This window comes from Anopheles stephensi, chromosome 2, assembly GCF_013141755.1.
Source record: "Anopheles stephensi strain Indian chromosome 2, UCI_ANSTEP_V1.0, whole genome shotgun sequence".
Taxonomy (NCBI): domain Eukaryota; kingdom Metazoa; phylum Arthropoda; class Insecta; order Diptera; family Culicidae; genus Anopheles; species Anopheles stephensi.
The window spans coordinates 92,907,146-92,922,698 of NC_050202.1; the positions used below are offsets into that span (position 1 = coordinate 92,907,146).

Genomic DNA, 15,553 nt, shown 5'->3' on the forward strand with positions numbered 1-15,553 from the left:
CCGATCAAACATTCGACAAGCGATGTCAAACGTACCATGGCTTTAATACGTCGCTTCAATTCCCGAAATTGCGTATTCAAATCAGTCTTCTCGGTAATATCTTACGCCTGCACAGTCGGCGATAATGGTGCTTCTTTTCTTATTCCGGTAGCAATCCAATGCCGGATTTTAACGATTTCGATTCGAAAAAAAGGATTTCCTGTCTGGCGTCGAACAAAAAAACCTTCGGACTTTTACCGTGCGGTGCGCCAAGGAAGCCGATAGATAAATCACAGCCAATAAATCATCTTCCTGGATTGTGGTGCGAGGATGCTTTCAAAACCATCCACTCGGCGAAGGAGTAGTTTACAGCTCCGGAGGAGAAAAAATGACTTCATCCCCTAACGGGTTCATTTATTTGGATTGGTTTTACATAAATTCATCCCAAAGGCTGCGAGCAAAAGCGTCACAAGACGAGCTTGACGATTTAGGGTCGATGATATATTGGCAGCACTTTATAATGATTGGATTTGTGTTCGCGGAGGCCGGATTTTCACGTGGCGAAAGAGCGAAAGAGTCTTAGCCGCGAACGTGACTCGATTGCGTGTGTGCGATTGCCCGGTATGCCCACAGTGTCTGAGCCGCCAAACAAACGGGACAAGTTCATGCGAAGATGTCAGTGATTGCAATAAATAATAGATATTTCATCCTTCCAAGTGGCAACCATAATTCACCACGCTTCAGCGTGTGGAAGACGTACGTCTGTACCGTGCCTTTGCCTGTGCCTGTGACGCCCTTCTCGACACTTCATTACGTGTTTGCTCTCGGTTCTCGGCCAACCCGGCTCACCTGTCACGGAAAGAAGCTCAGCAGCGAAGAACCACTTCTTCTTTCATTGCCAGGCAAGCTGTCAAATTTCATTTTACCAAACTCCTTCGACGCTTCTTCACACATTAGCACTCGATTGTGTCCCGGCGCTGGCAGATGCCCCTATCATCCGCCACCTTCGTACGGTGTGATGTATGGATTGTTGCAATACGATACCGATACCTTCGCCGACCATCTTCGGCGGTAAGAACAAACTCAAGGGACACGTGGAGAGGATTGCCATTTCTCGTATTTATAGGATATGCGAATACGACATTCACTACTATCTACTATACACTCTGCACTTGATTTATGATGAGAACGGCGACAAAGAAGCAGCTTATCGGATTACGGCCGTTACACGTAAATGGATCGCGGCTCGAAGGCGTTCATTGCTGGGTGTGAATATCTCGAACCCTCCCAATGAACAGCTACTGTCGATAAATACTGAAAAATGACTCAAATCTCGCATACATTGCACTAAACCAAAACAAAACGCTTCAAATAGCAACAACTACCACCCTTTCCCCATGTATGCAAATAGTGTTCGATATCTATCTAAACTGTTCGCCCCTACACATGCCCCGAACGATCGTTCGAGCGGAACAATCCACAGCAACTGCGAAAAAGAACAACACCAATTTATCCCTGTTCAATAAATCAAAGTCATCATACACAAACGCACAAATTTGATGATGGATATCAATACATTAAAACTACATAAAACTCACCCTTTATTCCCGAGCTCTGGCAGAAAGTGGCCACAATTCGAATGCTATAACTCAATTTCGGATCCCTTCGTTTTTTTTTGTCCACTTTATCGCTAGAGTTATCTTTTCCGCCCAAAATCCCTTCCGGCACGCCGCACCAACAACAAAAAACGGCCGACTGTATCCATTCCATATTCCACGTATCACTCGCTACAAATCTCTTAACCCACAATCGTGTGCCTGTGTGTATCATTGCAAATGAAGGTTGACAACAAGAACGTCCCACAAAAAAAAATAAGGAAGTGTCCCTCCCACCCGCAAACGCTTCGACCAACTCCCAGACAATATCCCAGCCGCAATAAAAAAGCGATTTTCCAATATCCTTTCAGTTCCGGCACATACGTTTCGTGCGTGTTCAACCCATCGCATTCCCTGCAACAAAAAAACTGTCTTACCGGATTCCTGGAATCCTGTAAGTGGACCTCCACCCCGGTGGGTGGGGTGGCAAAGATATGTAAGATATGTGATGCTGCTCAATTGCCCATTCAACCACAGCCCCGAACAAAAAAAGGAGAAACTGTCGAATACTTCAACCGTATCGGACGCATCCTTTCGGCGGTGGACTCGCCGAACCCCTCCGACTATATTCCCTAATCCTTTTATATGCTCCCGAACAATCGAAGACGGAAGGACGACCGTTCAAACAACCGTAAGAGCCCCTGCTTCCCAACAAACCCCAACATTTTCGGGTGGATTCTTGCAGATTTCAAGTGACAGATAGGACACCGATAGGAATGATGCTTTGGGTTCGATTCGGTCGGAATTTTGCATTTTGTTTATTCATTCCCCCTTGGTTTCGCGACTGCACCTACTACTATCGCTTAGATAGACTCTGCCGTTTCGGTGAGCAGCCGTCGACGAGGGGACTGTGTGTTCTGCATATGTAGAACAAGTGAAATGAATATATTGTTTATTTTGTTTCTGCATCTGGAGGTGGCTGTGGTTGTGGTACTTTCTTTTTACCTTTTTACCTTAGCATCGTCGGGCTGCCTCAGCAGGAGCGGTCTGGAAGCGATTCAATTTCCGAGGGTGCAAGTTCTTCGCTCTGAGGGTGATGGTAATTGCATGTATATACACACAAATGTACACACACAGACGCTCTACTTCTTCCCACAAGCATTCATCACATATCAGAATCATTTAGGGGCCCCGAGGTAACCGCACGCGTATGTGCTATTTACACGGCCAAAGGATCATAGCGTGTTGAAGCATCAAATTTACTTCTTGGGATGGTCCTCTACAAGTCTCGGGAGACTTAGGTCCGGGACAGATCAACGAAATCGCCCGAGATTCTAATATCATTTGTGGCTAGCGGGCAAAGACAACATGACTTTTGACGCTTTATAGCTTCTGCTAGGTTTTGTTATTCGAATTTGGGCGTTGGAAGAAGTCATTTTTCCTCAATTTTCTTACCAAACAGAATGAAGACCATTTTCGCTTTGTCCATAATGACTCAATTTATATCCCCGTGTTTTTTTTTTCTGCCAGATCTCTCGCTCCGTTAGCAAATCAATATTTTCTAGTCGATATTTAATGAGCCATTTCCAGCAGCCTAAGATTTAATCCCAACCGGGCCCGGGTCCGACCGGATGGTGCGGATGTGTCTTGCAGTTAATGGTTCGTTCTTATCGTCGAAGACTGGCGACGTTTCAAATGCATTGCGCATATTTAGCCCTACTATTCTCGGACTCCTTTTTGCCGTCTCCCTATCCGTCGGCGGCATATCATACATCAAAAAGTCGTTATCCTTGAAATATCTCTTTCCTTTCACTTAATTTCCACCATATTGATGGTGAAACCATAAAATTAATGTGCAATTTATGCACAGTGCCGAAACGAACTCCACCGTGGAAGAAGCGGCCAAAGCAGAGCCGTCAGTAGAACGGAATGGCTCGTTCTCGCACCGTGCCAGACGATCCGCCACCGTGTCGCGGTTACCACGCTTGCACTGGATCACCCTAGCGCCGTTAAACTTTACAAACCATCGCAAATCTTTGAAATCATTCAACCATCTCGTGCTACGTACTACGACGCCTGGCCGGGTCTTGGAAGAACGTGCCAGGCGTCTCCATTCGCACGCCGTCTCCGTCGTCAATATCGTCTTAATCATTTTCTTTCTATTAAGCAATAATTTCTTTTTCCCGCTTCGCGTTCCGTTCCAATCCGTTTCGTATCGTTTGATTTCCGGCCGGAGCTCACGAACAGCAGGAGCGATGTAAAAAATTGGCATCTTCTCGCGAAACTTCCACACAAAGTAAGGGCGCCTGTCGAATGGCTTCAAACTTCCCATTCCCGCTCCATAATAGACTGTTCATTTGGCAGTGGAAAAATCACTTACCGGCTCTCGATCGTCAAAGAAGAAAGGCAGACAGGACAAAAAAAATTATAACCTTCTTTTGCTTGCCTTCCGCACCGCGACCATTTCCCCCTATCGGCCTCGGAGGCTGGCTGGGGAAATTGAAATTTTTCTCTACAAATAAATTATGCATGCTAAATTACCATACATAATAGATAAATAATGTATTCAATATTTATTCCCTAATATCAATTACTTCCTGTTGTTGTGCTCTGCTCTAGCGGCACACTTTATTCTTCACTTTACGCCTCGATACATAATCTTTCTCGGTTGCTGTTCACTCCAGCGCCGCCCAGCGCAGTCTGTCGAATCCTCTTCAAAGCATCACATCACATCATCGCCGTCAGAAATCACATGAAAGCAAAAAAGGGCCACACTTACACGAGACGATACATGGTGAGGCCCTTCCACTCAGTCGTATCGACGGTGGGTGGAAAGGGCAGCAAAAGACCTTTGAAAGCGCGGAAATGTGATATTAAAAAGTAATAAAATTTGTGATATTAAAATTTACAATATCGGTTTCTCCTTGCTTGTGAAAATGCTTACTTCTCATCATCACATTGATGAGGGGCGGGGCGGAATAAGTATTTTTTTCTCCTTCGATTTTAAACTCGAAACTCGCTGGAAACGGGAAGAGGGACTCGTCGTCACGTTGGAAGTGGTAGAGCGATTCTTCAAAATCACGTTGCAGTGTGCGGGTTTTCCGCATCGATGGCTCTGAACAGCAACTCTGTCCTTACATCCATCTTTACCACAAACACGCAACAGATAGGGAGTTTTTCTGCTTTCCCGTATGCTGTACTCTTTGCTTTCGATCTTCGATAAGCAAAAACGTTTAATAGATTTACTCCAAGAACTCCGAGGGCCACTCGAGTGACTTCCCAACGAATGCAGCATACGCTTACAATGCGAAATGCAAATTATCACGTTCGGCATCCACATCGTCATCATCCCTCGAGTTTTTGTGCTGCTTGTAATGCACACAAAACAACATATCAAAGGACTAAGACAAGTCCTCCGTCTAACAACGTGAGCACAATAAGCAGCCAGCTTCCGTGACGTGGTTGTTGTCTTTTATATTTATGTTTTTAGAAATTAATTTAATTCCAACTTTCACGTCTCTCTGGTGACCGTTCCTGTGTACTTGAGCGCGCGCACGTGTGTGTGTGTCTCCTTCTCTGAGTGACAGATTTCCTTAGCTGTTGGGAGCAAGTGGGCCATCTTTTTATTCCCCAAAACTCATCCCACTGACTACCGAAATTTTGTTTTGAAATTTTGTTTTTACCGTCCCAACGTTCGGAGACTGTCGTGCGCCATGTCACCCATTGTGGAGATAATTTACATTCATCGGGGCCCAACACTTCCCCGAGGGCAGCTTACAAAAAGGAACTGCTCCCAGAGCTGCATCACGGCCAAGTCTCACCAACGTTGTTGATAAGGCACTCGTACCTTCGCATATGCAACGCAAGATCTTCCGCCTAGCCTCCGTTTTGCCCTTTGGCCTAATCGGTTATGCCCGGCCTCAAACGACGAGTTTTGACCACAAGAATTTTAATTTATTTTTACACACCGACATCCGCAAGCAACCTCACTCCTTTTAGCATGTAGAACCACCACAAAAAGGGTAAGTAACGTATAAAAAGTGGAAGAAAAATGCACCCGACACCCAATCACGTACCACGGCACATTCGCCTTTCATCCATCTTACGCTATCCACGGTGAAGGCCGTGGCCGAATCTGCTGAATGGAAGAAAAATGTACCACGCCGAATGTGCTCACTCTGCACGGCGCCGTAAATGTTATCTTTTAATAATAATTGTAATATATTTTGTTCATATGCAATTTTAAATAATTGTAACGCTCGGAAGAATTTCACTTACTCGACGGGTTGCTGGCTGTCGGGCGGGCGGACGGCCATCCCGCTGGGCTTATCCGCGCGGTTCTACGCTTATTTTAATTTCATTATTCTTGTAAACTACCACAACCACGAGAATCGCCGTAGCGTTTAATGCGTCCCACACACACACGCTCGCCCATTACGTGCTACCCTTATTATTTGCCCTTTGCACTGCCTTTGGTGGACATTAGAAGAATTTTAAAAATTACAACCTCTTTGTACATGCAAAACAGATAAACGCGCCCGCGCCCGTGTCCCTGTACTAGGGCGCGTTGAATGCGTGTGGCGGTAGAAAGGAGGCCCTCCGGGGACTTTCGCACTCCTTTCGGCTTGCCGGCGTTATCCTTTTGCCAATGCAAATGCTGTCGTTGGTTTGAATCTGCGCATTTTTTTCTCATGTTGGTATTGTCAACGGAATCATCTTTTACACAGTGCGCACACTGTGGGTTTAGAAACAAACAAAAAATACACCCATTTTAGTCTTCTCCACGAGGGCCCCGGAATCGCACCATAACTGACCCTCGGAGCATGTGGAGTATAATAATAATGTTTTATATAATTATGCTTGTCTCGCCTCGTTCTGCCACCTCACCCGACCACGTTCGCCTTACTTTTAATTTATATTTTTATTTAATTCATTCCAAAAAGCTAGCACAACTCGATGCTCTTCTCAAGATAAGCGTGTCCTTCCGGTACGGTTTCTCAAATCTATTCATCCGCCGGTGCCTTTTTCTCTTACCACACACGCGGGCCCTGTAGTCCTTCGCTCATGCATGCATTTTTGTCTGATAGAAATTTTTCACCAGGTTTGTCTTTTGTCTCTTGTCCCGCCTTGCCGTATCACACACGGAATTACTCATATTGCGAAATCTCGGATGCGTGATGGCTTTTGCAGTTTGCAGCATCGTTTCAGCATTTTTGTTTTGCGCCATCCTTTTCACGCCCAGGAGTTCGCATACAAAAACAAACCTGTCACTAAACAGGATGAAACAGATTTTATTCATTTCCTTGTTTTCATTCGCCCTTTCTCATTGCTGCACGAAGATGATGCTGATTCTCGGCGAATATTATAATTTCATAATACATATCTGACATTTTTATATTTAGATAAGCATATTAAACACAAACAACACACACACATACACACGGCCGATCCCACACGCCCTTTTGTAGTAAATCAACGCTTTTCTGAAGAATAAAATGAATTTTCACTTCTTGCTTTTTTTGCGTCCGTGACCAACAACACCTCGATTATGTGAAAGGATTTACGTGGATAACGCGTGTTTACGATGGTGTGCTCGCAGAAGCATGCGTTTAGTGAAAACGTTTGCCGCTCTAGAGTCTAGCCGCTAGTAGCTAGTAACATGCAGAGAAAAAAAGGAATCAAACAAATTGCGACACAAATGTTGCTACAAAAAAATGCTCTCAATGCTACAGTCTAACGAATAAGCCCGTAAGCGTGGGTACATGTCGTGGGCCACAATAAATTCAAAAGAAACCACACAAACGCACATACACATAAGCTCCGGTACGTATTCTACGCGTTCCGGATGGTAAATCATTTAATTAGTTGGAGGTTGCTATTTATTCATTACACATAAAAATGACACGACTGGATGCGTCGCTGTTTCCGGCAGCCGCAGGATGCCTTTGTGCAGCTGCCAGTGCTGGCATAGCTCGCGCTGCTACATATTGCGACAATTGGCACACAATATCACTAGCTGGCATTATTTAATGCAACCAGCATTCGCTGCACTTCGTCTGAATCGATCCTATCTATGACGACCACGTTGTGCTGATTGGCGTCTTTCACGTGATGCAAAATGGCCATCATTCCCCTAGTTACGGTTCCCGTGAGCTCTACGTCAGCCCGATAGCTCTGCACCGACTGCAGGATGCTGGCGTTCAGAAAGATTGCCGCAACGTACATATCACAAGGTGTCCATATTTCCTCTTCCGCGTATACTTTGTACTCCACCCGGTTTAGCACCTCCACGGCAGGGTTCGTCGTTTCTGCAAACGTCTCAAAGCGCCATCTGGTTGTGAACGTTTGCAGCAGCACCGTTTCCCATGGAAACACGTACACGATCATTGGAGAATTGTTGAGCACAATGTGCGCTGCTTCGGGATCGCGAAAGAAGTTGAATTCGGCGGCCAGGGCCGTGTTACCCACTCCGTGTCGATTTCCTCCCAAAATGAACAGGCCACCTATTTTCTCCTTCGTTGCCGGATAAATTTTGTACAGTAGGGCAAGATTTGTGAGAGGTCCGACCACGAGCAGTGTGATCTGGTTGGGATGCTGTTCGGAATATGATACAAGTAATGGTCATTCGAATAACTGCCTCGTTATAAAGCTTACTTGCTCAAACAGTTCTCGCATAGCCTCAACTGCGTGCACCGACTGCGACGAGTCCACTGAAGGTAAACTGTCAAACTCGACATCTCCAAACGCATTGTTGCCCCAGAAGTAGTGGGAATCGTTACGGTTCGGACCAGGTGTTATCAATGGCTCACTCGCACCTACATACACCGGAACATCCAATCTATTCAGACTATCGAGGATACGCAGCACATTAACCAACACGTCGGACACCCGAGCATTTCCGTGCGAGCAGGTTACGGCCTGGATGCAGATGTTGTACCGTTCTTCGTTTTCCAACAGCATTAGCAATGCCCAACCATCGTCACCACCTCCGTCCAGATCCAGAACCACTCTTCGCGGACCATCCCGGCCCGTGCTCTCGCGCGGACACTTGGAGGCCTGCGAGCTCGCTACGAACAGAGCCATTAGCATAAGCACCGAACGAACTACGAAACTGCTCATCTGCAATGACCCAAAGCCAGACCGAAACCGAATCATGCCTCATTTCAATTTCCGATGCTACAAATTGGACGTAATAAGCTATAAAATTTATTCCCGAAAAAATGGCAGCAATTTATGAGCTAGACAAATATCAATTTCCCCTCGTTAAATTTTTATTCGTCCCTGATCGTTCTGATGTCCAGGCAAACGGTTTTTTCCCGTGTCCTGATTACCGTGAGTCCAGTGCTCTGGTAGAAAAACAGAACGAAAAAAACATACAGACATACACACACCGGAACAAGCCAAACAAATCCGAAACCATCCCAAACGAACCTCCATTCAACATTCCACCGTGACTACGCAATCAAGAAGGAATCAACAATCTTCAGAACATGGTAACAAATTGAATTGATTTGATCTTTTCTCTCACGAGTCAACTTTTTTTTAAACCTCCCTTCACTCCACACCGAGCCACCCGCCAGGATCCGAAGGGCCGCATCTTTCCGCTCACTGACCATCCTACCAATCATAAATAATGCGGCCCTGCTTGACTTTTCGTCCCTGCTTGACTCGCAGTCAACCACGGCCGTCTGTCCATCGGCACCCGACCGGCCAGGATCATCTGTCCTGCCGACCTCTTCGAGCTCGCGCTGGCATCGGTAACGACTCTTCCGCAAACAAACAAATGCCACCCTCCCAACTGCGAGCTGCGAGTGGTGACCCTCTCGAAACCTGTGGCAAAGATGTTACACGACCGTACCTAATCTCCTATTCAGATTTTACACGATGGCCTCATTGTAAATGCACCCTCTATTGATGGGCTATTCTACGAGACCTTTTTTTCGATTCGGCCCCATTCTCCGGAGCTGCTTGATTCCTTTTGTACGACGACTCTCCGTCTTCACGTGCCGTGTTGTTCCATCTTCAACACAAACTACCACTCAATCCGGTACCGGCTATCATTTGCTGCCAAAGGATCTTGTTCGACGTAGATTGTTTTTTTTTTTTCGCAAGTCATAAATAATATTCCTAAGTGGGTGGATGATGTTCGCCTTTTCTGGCAACAAACCGCCTGAATAGTAGTGACATCAGTCATTGGAAGGAATGTTATGCAAAGCTGAAGTAAGTAATCGGGTTAGCCGAATTTGATTGATTCGCTCGCTCTTCGGAGCTCGTTTTGAGAATGGGACGGTAACTCAAACCTATGATGTATCAATCAAAATAAACTTTTGGTAATCGAAACTAAACGAAAACACGCTCTCGGCTGTAACTTTTCTCGATCGCTGGAGCGCACCTTGTATCCACACCTTCACGTCACAGAGTACAAACGAACAGTGATGTCTTCCCAGATCTGCCACATACTGAGCAGCTGTAGGGCGATTGTTCCTTTTCCTCCTTCTTTTGCTTCTTTGTCTGCACTATTTCCATAGTTTAACTGCAATCGTAAAATGATTTCAACTACAGTAAACATTGTTTGTTTCTTGGGCTTGTCGTGTGCAGGGGAACTGCTTACAAGCGCTTTATTACCACCTCTGGAAGGTTAATTAAGGCAAACAGATATGAAGCGATGCCTTCAACCAGTTTTTAAATGGCATTGCTAAAACGCACAATGCGGTCAATGAACTTGAACAGTGTAGGTTCACGGCGTTCTACCAGCACTGGCTACTGGTTCCGGTCGATCGACTTGTCGTGGTTTTATTTAATTCTTGCCAACGAGCTCAATGCACAGTTCTAGTGTGTGTGTGTGTATGAGTTTTGGATTTTTTAACCGGAGTTTGTCGTTGTATTAAAAGCATCGTATATTTTCATTATCTTCGGCGCACCTTTCCGCCATTTTTTTTTTTTCAGTTGCTCTTCCCATTACGACTCCCAGTTGAACTTGCTCTGTTTTAATGCAATTCATTATACGGCTATTGTCACCTTTGGCCTTATCGCGCACTGCACTCCACCGCATTGTGTTAGTTTAGTTTTGAGGCGTTGCTAATTTTTATAACCGCTACTCCAAACGATCTCACCCTTCTTCGCATTGCCCGCGATCTGCACTCGCTCCAGTAAAACAGGATTTTCCATTTCGCTACAGCACACCTCCACCGGCAAATGGCAAAATCTCTTCCTCTCCATGCACCATTCTGATTAACTTTCCACTTTCGCTATAATTTATTCACCTAAATCCACAATAATATCATAAAAAGTACAACTCTTTCCGTCGCGATTTCTCAAACACCGTGGCACTACGGCGTACTTCGTAACAGCGCCACGGAAGCTTTTCCCTTCTCAATGGATGCAATGGCCTCGGCAGGCGAGCATGCCACGAATAAAAATGTGATTGCCTCCACGCGCCTCCATTCAGCGACTCGTCCCAGCAGCATCTTCACCAAGGCGGGCAGCAAGAAGCCTACGGATATGGCTTGGGCAATGTTTATGGAGCGGTCTTTTGGACCGCGTGAACCACTTCCGGCTTCACCAAACGCTTCACCGTCAGCGCGACGTCACTTTACACACATAAACCACAATTAGCTCTTCCACCAAATGATAATTGTGAATTATATGGTAATGTATTGCGCTCAGTTTTTGGCCTCAACCGTTCCATCGCCACTTCTCACGAATTGCTCCTTCAGTTCCGGCAGTACGTTAAACTGTCCCCACCCAGCATCCACCCCCAGCCACGCTGGAGAAGATTTAGAAGAAATTCTTCACCCACCAAAGAGTTGCAAAAATTAAAATAGGACTTAATACGCCCGCCCCTTCACATCCGTGACCCGTTGACTGCAGTTCATAAAGTCAGATAGCTCAGCGTCTCAACACGCTTTTTCCGTTTCCAGCTGAATGGTTGGCTTGGCCACTGCTTCCGGTTCACCGGGCGCTGTTTGGAATCGCGAATCCGTGTCAGACGACGAGAGGAGTAAATTAATTTATGCCCTTTTTTACTTCAACCCGGTTACCCAATCCTACACCTTTCGAGCCTTCGAGTTATGGCAGCGAGTTGTGCTTTCAATGCAATGATAATGTTGCGGTTCCAACGGACTGCCTCTTTTTTAATAACAAATAATGCTAAGGGAATTGAACTTAGCAGCAACGAAATTGGGATGTTTATGCATGCCTAATTTAGTGCAACCATTCACCTATTTTCAACAAATATTAACGGTTTAGGTCTAGATACAGTAAGGTAAATTAGCAATCAGTTGACGAATGCATCTATAAAGTCTTTTATTAACACAAAAATTGAGATGGAATGTCAAAATCTCTCTCTCTCCCTCTCTCTCTCTCTTTCTCTATCCTGTTCGAACATCAAACGAAGTGTTGATCGGGAATGGAGGAATGGTCACTGTAGAGTTTCTACTAATAGTAAACCCAGGTAGTGCTGTAATCGTGACCGCTCTCACTGTCGTCGTCGTGGGGTAATTGTTCCAGTAAGACGAACCCCTGTCCCAATCACGATCTCCAACGCGGTCGTTGTCATCACCATCTCTATCACCATGACCCCGTCCAAGATGTGCGAAACTAGAGTTCTGAAGGAATGTACAATTGCAAAAGGTTCTTATCAGTAAACACTTCCCTACGCGTTTAGTTCAACACTTACTAAAATACTTGTTATGACCAACAGAACAACCAATTTCGACGTGACGGTGAACATGGTCGAGCACCAATTCGTTTAGGGCTTTCCAACGATATAGTCAATCCTCGTTAACAGTGTGATCTTTTATAAACTTGCGTTGCATTTGTTTGTTTGTTTAGGCACCATCAACAACCAAATTATCTCCCTCCATACAGCTCTACGTTACGGTTCGCTGCAGGTACGATCATTTTACGACCAAATCATTCACAATTTATCACCTCTTTGTTGACACAAATTGACCAGTTTTTGGAAACCCTTTGAACAAATTACGGGCGTCATAAAAACATGTGTGTGATGTACAATTACACATCTCCCTTCGCTCGTCGTCCAACTTCGCCGGACCAGCCCATCGCAATGGTCAACGGTCAAATGAACACTCTATGGACTGTGCAGATGCATCTGCACGCTCAATCGAATATGCAAAAACCAATTAAGTGATTTAATTTTAAATCATGCATCATAAATCAAACTGACCGGCTCATAATCAACTCCACGGCGATGAAATATTTATCCCACTTGCCGACCACCATCAGGATCAGTTCAATCAAATCCAATCCCATCTGGTTCGCACCAATTTTCGACACCACATCTGCACATGGTGTCCATCGAAATGTCGCATTCAATTGGCTGTTTTGGAGTGGAAAAAAAGCTCAGCAACAGATTGCACTCTTTTTTTCGTGTTGCTCACGGACATCAAAAACGATCCCTTCATCTATGCAAATCTGCAGCACGAAACCCAACCAAAACACCCAAAAAAATATCCCCGTACGGTTAACATTGGCATAAAAACCACTTCCTCCTACCATTGAATGCCGTCAGTAGTCGATGCCGATGTCATCGGTCAGTATTCACCCTCGCCCTCAAGGCAGGCCTCTCGACTCGCACGACCAGTCGGTGAGTGAGAATGGATCGTAAAATATGCATATAACCATCGAATACAATAACCCGATCCCAATCTGTCCCACACGGATGCGTGCTCCGGTTAATGGGCAATGTGCAATGTCGAACGGTCGCTCTATGGGGCTCTGCGTTGGATGTTACATATTTGATGGCCCGATGGCAAAACCAAACACTCGACACCCGGCATCCGGCACCACCCTGAGCTTGAGACCTCGTGCGATGCGTCCCCAGTATGCCCGTGTGTCCGGCCTATGAAAAACCAAAACAGACACCTCACTGACCACGACGCTTTCGTGGGAAAAGAGGAGAGGGAGAGACGAGTGTCCAGAGCAGAGCGCAACGAAGGGAAATTGACACTCAAACCGATTCTCCACACCGGAAGCCAACGATGACAACGTTTTCATCGCCCCATTCCCTCCAAAAGCCCGAAACATGGATTGGATTCAAATATGCAATTATTTGCTCTTTTACCTTGTCCCCACAAGCGATGCGTTCGGAAAGTGTGGTTTGACCAGAACGAACGGTTCGACACCCTCAACAGCGACAGACAGAGAGATGGAGAGCATTTTCCGGCACAGATGCCATCGTCCGAATGTCTGAACGAGACAGTCGAAAAGGGAACGCAGGCGACTCTTGATCAAACCGCAGTTATTATTGATACACTCATATCCATGCACCGATGTCATTCGAATACGGTGCTCAGTACGCCGTACGGTGTTTTGTGTGACTTTCGACGTACGATGGGAAACCAATTCCGACACCAACGGTTCGTCCAGTGATTTGCTAGCGCCAGCGAGTTAGAGCTTCGGGCATGCAGAATTCCCCAACACGAGCTTCCACTTTTACCACTTGAAACTCTCAGTGAAGTGGCAAATGTGATTTGTTAGCCGAAATTGAATGCATTTGCTTGTCTGTTTTTGCATCGTTTCCTTTGCGAAGTGATTCGATCGGCAAATGCACTACCACCTGGTTGCAGAACTGTGCCTGTGGCTGGAAGTTTATTACCAAACTAAGCAAATGATTTGATTCAATTACCGAATCTGATATTAGAGCTCGTTGAAAAACGAGCTATTTAACTAATAAGTAGTAACAAGGCACATTTTGAAGTACTCAGAGACTTTTTTAATCATTTAACTAGGATAAAGTTAAGTAGATAAGGCTCGTTTTAAGCTATTTTTAAAAATAAATAATGATTTTCCACCATAAGCCCTGCCTATAACTTTGCAGCTCAAGTATATTAGCTCAAGGGAGCCAACAAATGACCAAGGGTTGTGGTCTCGATTTCTCAATTTGCGTCTCTTATTTTATCTTTTTTTGTGCCAAAGATTCTATACGTTTTTCTGGTATTTGAAACATGTGTGTGCACTGCTTCTCGAAAAACCTATGCTTACCTGTGCAATTCATCCATGGTCGATCAAATCAATCATTTCAATGTGTTCTTCCTCATCCGGTTGCAAATCAATAAGCCGCTGCTAGACGATTGTGTAAGTGCAATACTTTGTAATATTAACACTTGCCCATTCCTCACCCAACTCTAGCACTTATCTTAAGTCAACGCAAACGCTGACTGTACGGTGCGCTTTAACTATTTCAAGTGATTCATTGCCAACATTCGCTTTGACGCTGATAAAAAAGGGCTCTCTCCAGCCCTGGTATCAGTATTAGAGAATCGCAAACCGAGGCAAGATGTTCGCTGCGGACCGTGTTTTTGCATTTATTTTTACGCTCAGTCTCTGCTTGAGCTATGGTAAGTGAGCGGGCACCGTGTTTTGATGTCTGTTTTTGCGACAAGCTGATTAACCCGATTTCTCCGTTTCAGCCCTTGCCACCGAATGTCCGCACTGCATAGGAGTTGCGGCGTGCGGAGCTAATCAAACCATTCCCAAAGTTACCTGCACACCAGAAGTCGTGAATCAAACAGTGTTCCAGTTGTCAACATTTTATAAAAATGCGAGCGACTTCATGGGCAACTCCACGCAATACGGCTGCGTTAAGGTGAACTTTATTCAGAGTGGTGAGTAGAGTAGTGCTTTTTTGTTTGTAACACTGTGGCCTCTTAACACAAATGGTCGTGTTTTTCTTGTTGTGTTCATTAGGCTTCAAGGAGTACACATTTTCCGTGCAAGGATGTACGTCGGGCAGCAAAAGCGTTTGCAGCCAGCCTACGGTTTCTTTCAATGGCGAACTATCCTGCTCTTACTACAGCGGTAGCCATAGGCTGTATGCCAGTGCTCTGCTAAGTGTGGCTCTCATCGTCGGTGCATTAGTGGTGTCAAGCTAACGATTCAAAATCATATCATCTGTCCCTCGAGTGGGTTCAAGCTAACGCCATCGAGTGACACGAAATAAACCGATGACAATCGCG

The 15,553-nt window shown here is 45.4% G+C and overlaps 2 protein-coding genes across 3 annotated transcripts; one reads left to right on the forward strand and one right to left on the reverse strand.

Annotated features, from left to right (window-relative positions):
- Nucleotides 1–6,730: 6,730 nt before the first annotated feature.
- On the reverse strand, nucleotides 6,731–9,992 carry LOC118517538 (pyrimidine-specific ribonucleoside hydrolase RihA-like). 2 transcript variants are annotated; one of them, XM_036063774.1, is made up of 3 exons: nucleotides 9,967–9,992; nucleotides 8,229–8,693; nucleotides 6,731–8,168 (listed from the first exon to the last, which is right to left on the reverse strand). In XM_036063774.1, the coding sequence occupies exons 2-3, from the start codon at nucleotides 8,691–8,693 to the stop codon at nucleotides 7,587–7,589; spliced, it is 1,047 nt and encodes a 348-aa protein (XP_035919667.1). In that variant the 5' UTR covers nucleotides 9,967–9,992; the 3' UTR covers nucleotides 6,731–7,586. The 2 variants fall into 2 exon arrangements, with proteins under 2 accessions (XP_035919667.1, XP_035919666.1); XM_036063773.1 differs by lacking the exon at nucleotides 9,967–9,992 and having other exon boundaries at nucleotides 8,229–9,353.
- Nucleotides 9,993–14,776: 4,784 nt separating this feature from the next.
- On the forward strand, nucleotides 14,777–15,553 carry LOC118517550. Its single transcript, XM_036063790.1, has 3 exons — nucleotides 14,777–14,935; nucleotides 15,008–15,202; nucleotides 15,285–15,553. The coding sequence occupies exons 1-3, from the start codon at nucleotides 14,875–14,877 to the stop codon at nucleotides 15,467–15,469; spliced, it is 441 nt and encodes a 146-aa protein (XP_035919683.1). The 5' UTR covers nucleotides 14,777–14,874; the 3' UTR covers nucleotides 15,470–15,553.

Excerpts from the sequence above, each read along its gene's own strand:
- LOC118517538 (XM_036063773.1), bottom strand. The coding sequence starts at position 8,729 with ATGATTCGGTTTCGGTCTGGCTTTGGGTCATTGCAGATGAGCAGTTTC. Across the intron at positions 8,169-8,228 it reads TGCGAGAACTGTTTGAGCAA|CATCCCAACCAGATCACACT; the intron begins GTAAGCTTTATA and ends TATTCCGAACAG.
- LOC118517550 (XM_036063790.1), top strand. The coding sequence starts at position 14,875 with ATGTTCGCTGCGGACCGTGTTTTTGCATTTATTTTTACGCTCAGTCTC. Across the intron at positions 14,936-15,007 it reads CAGTCTCTGCTTGAGCTATG|CCCTTGCCACCGAATGTCCG; the intron begins GTAAGTGAGCGG and ends TCTCCGTTTCAG. Across the intron at positions 15,203-15,284 it reads GGTGAACTTTATTCAGAGTG|GCTTCAAGGAGTACACATTT; the intron begins GTGAGTAGAGTA and ends TGTGTTCATTAG.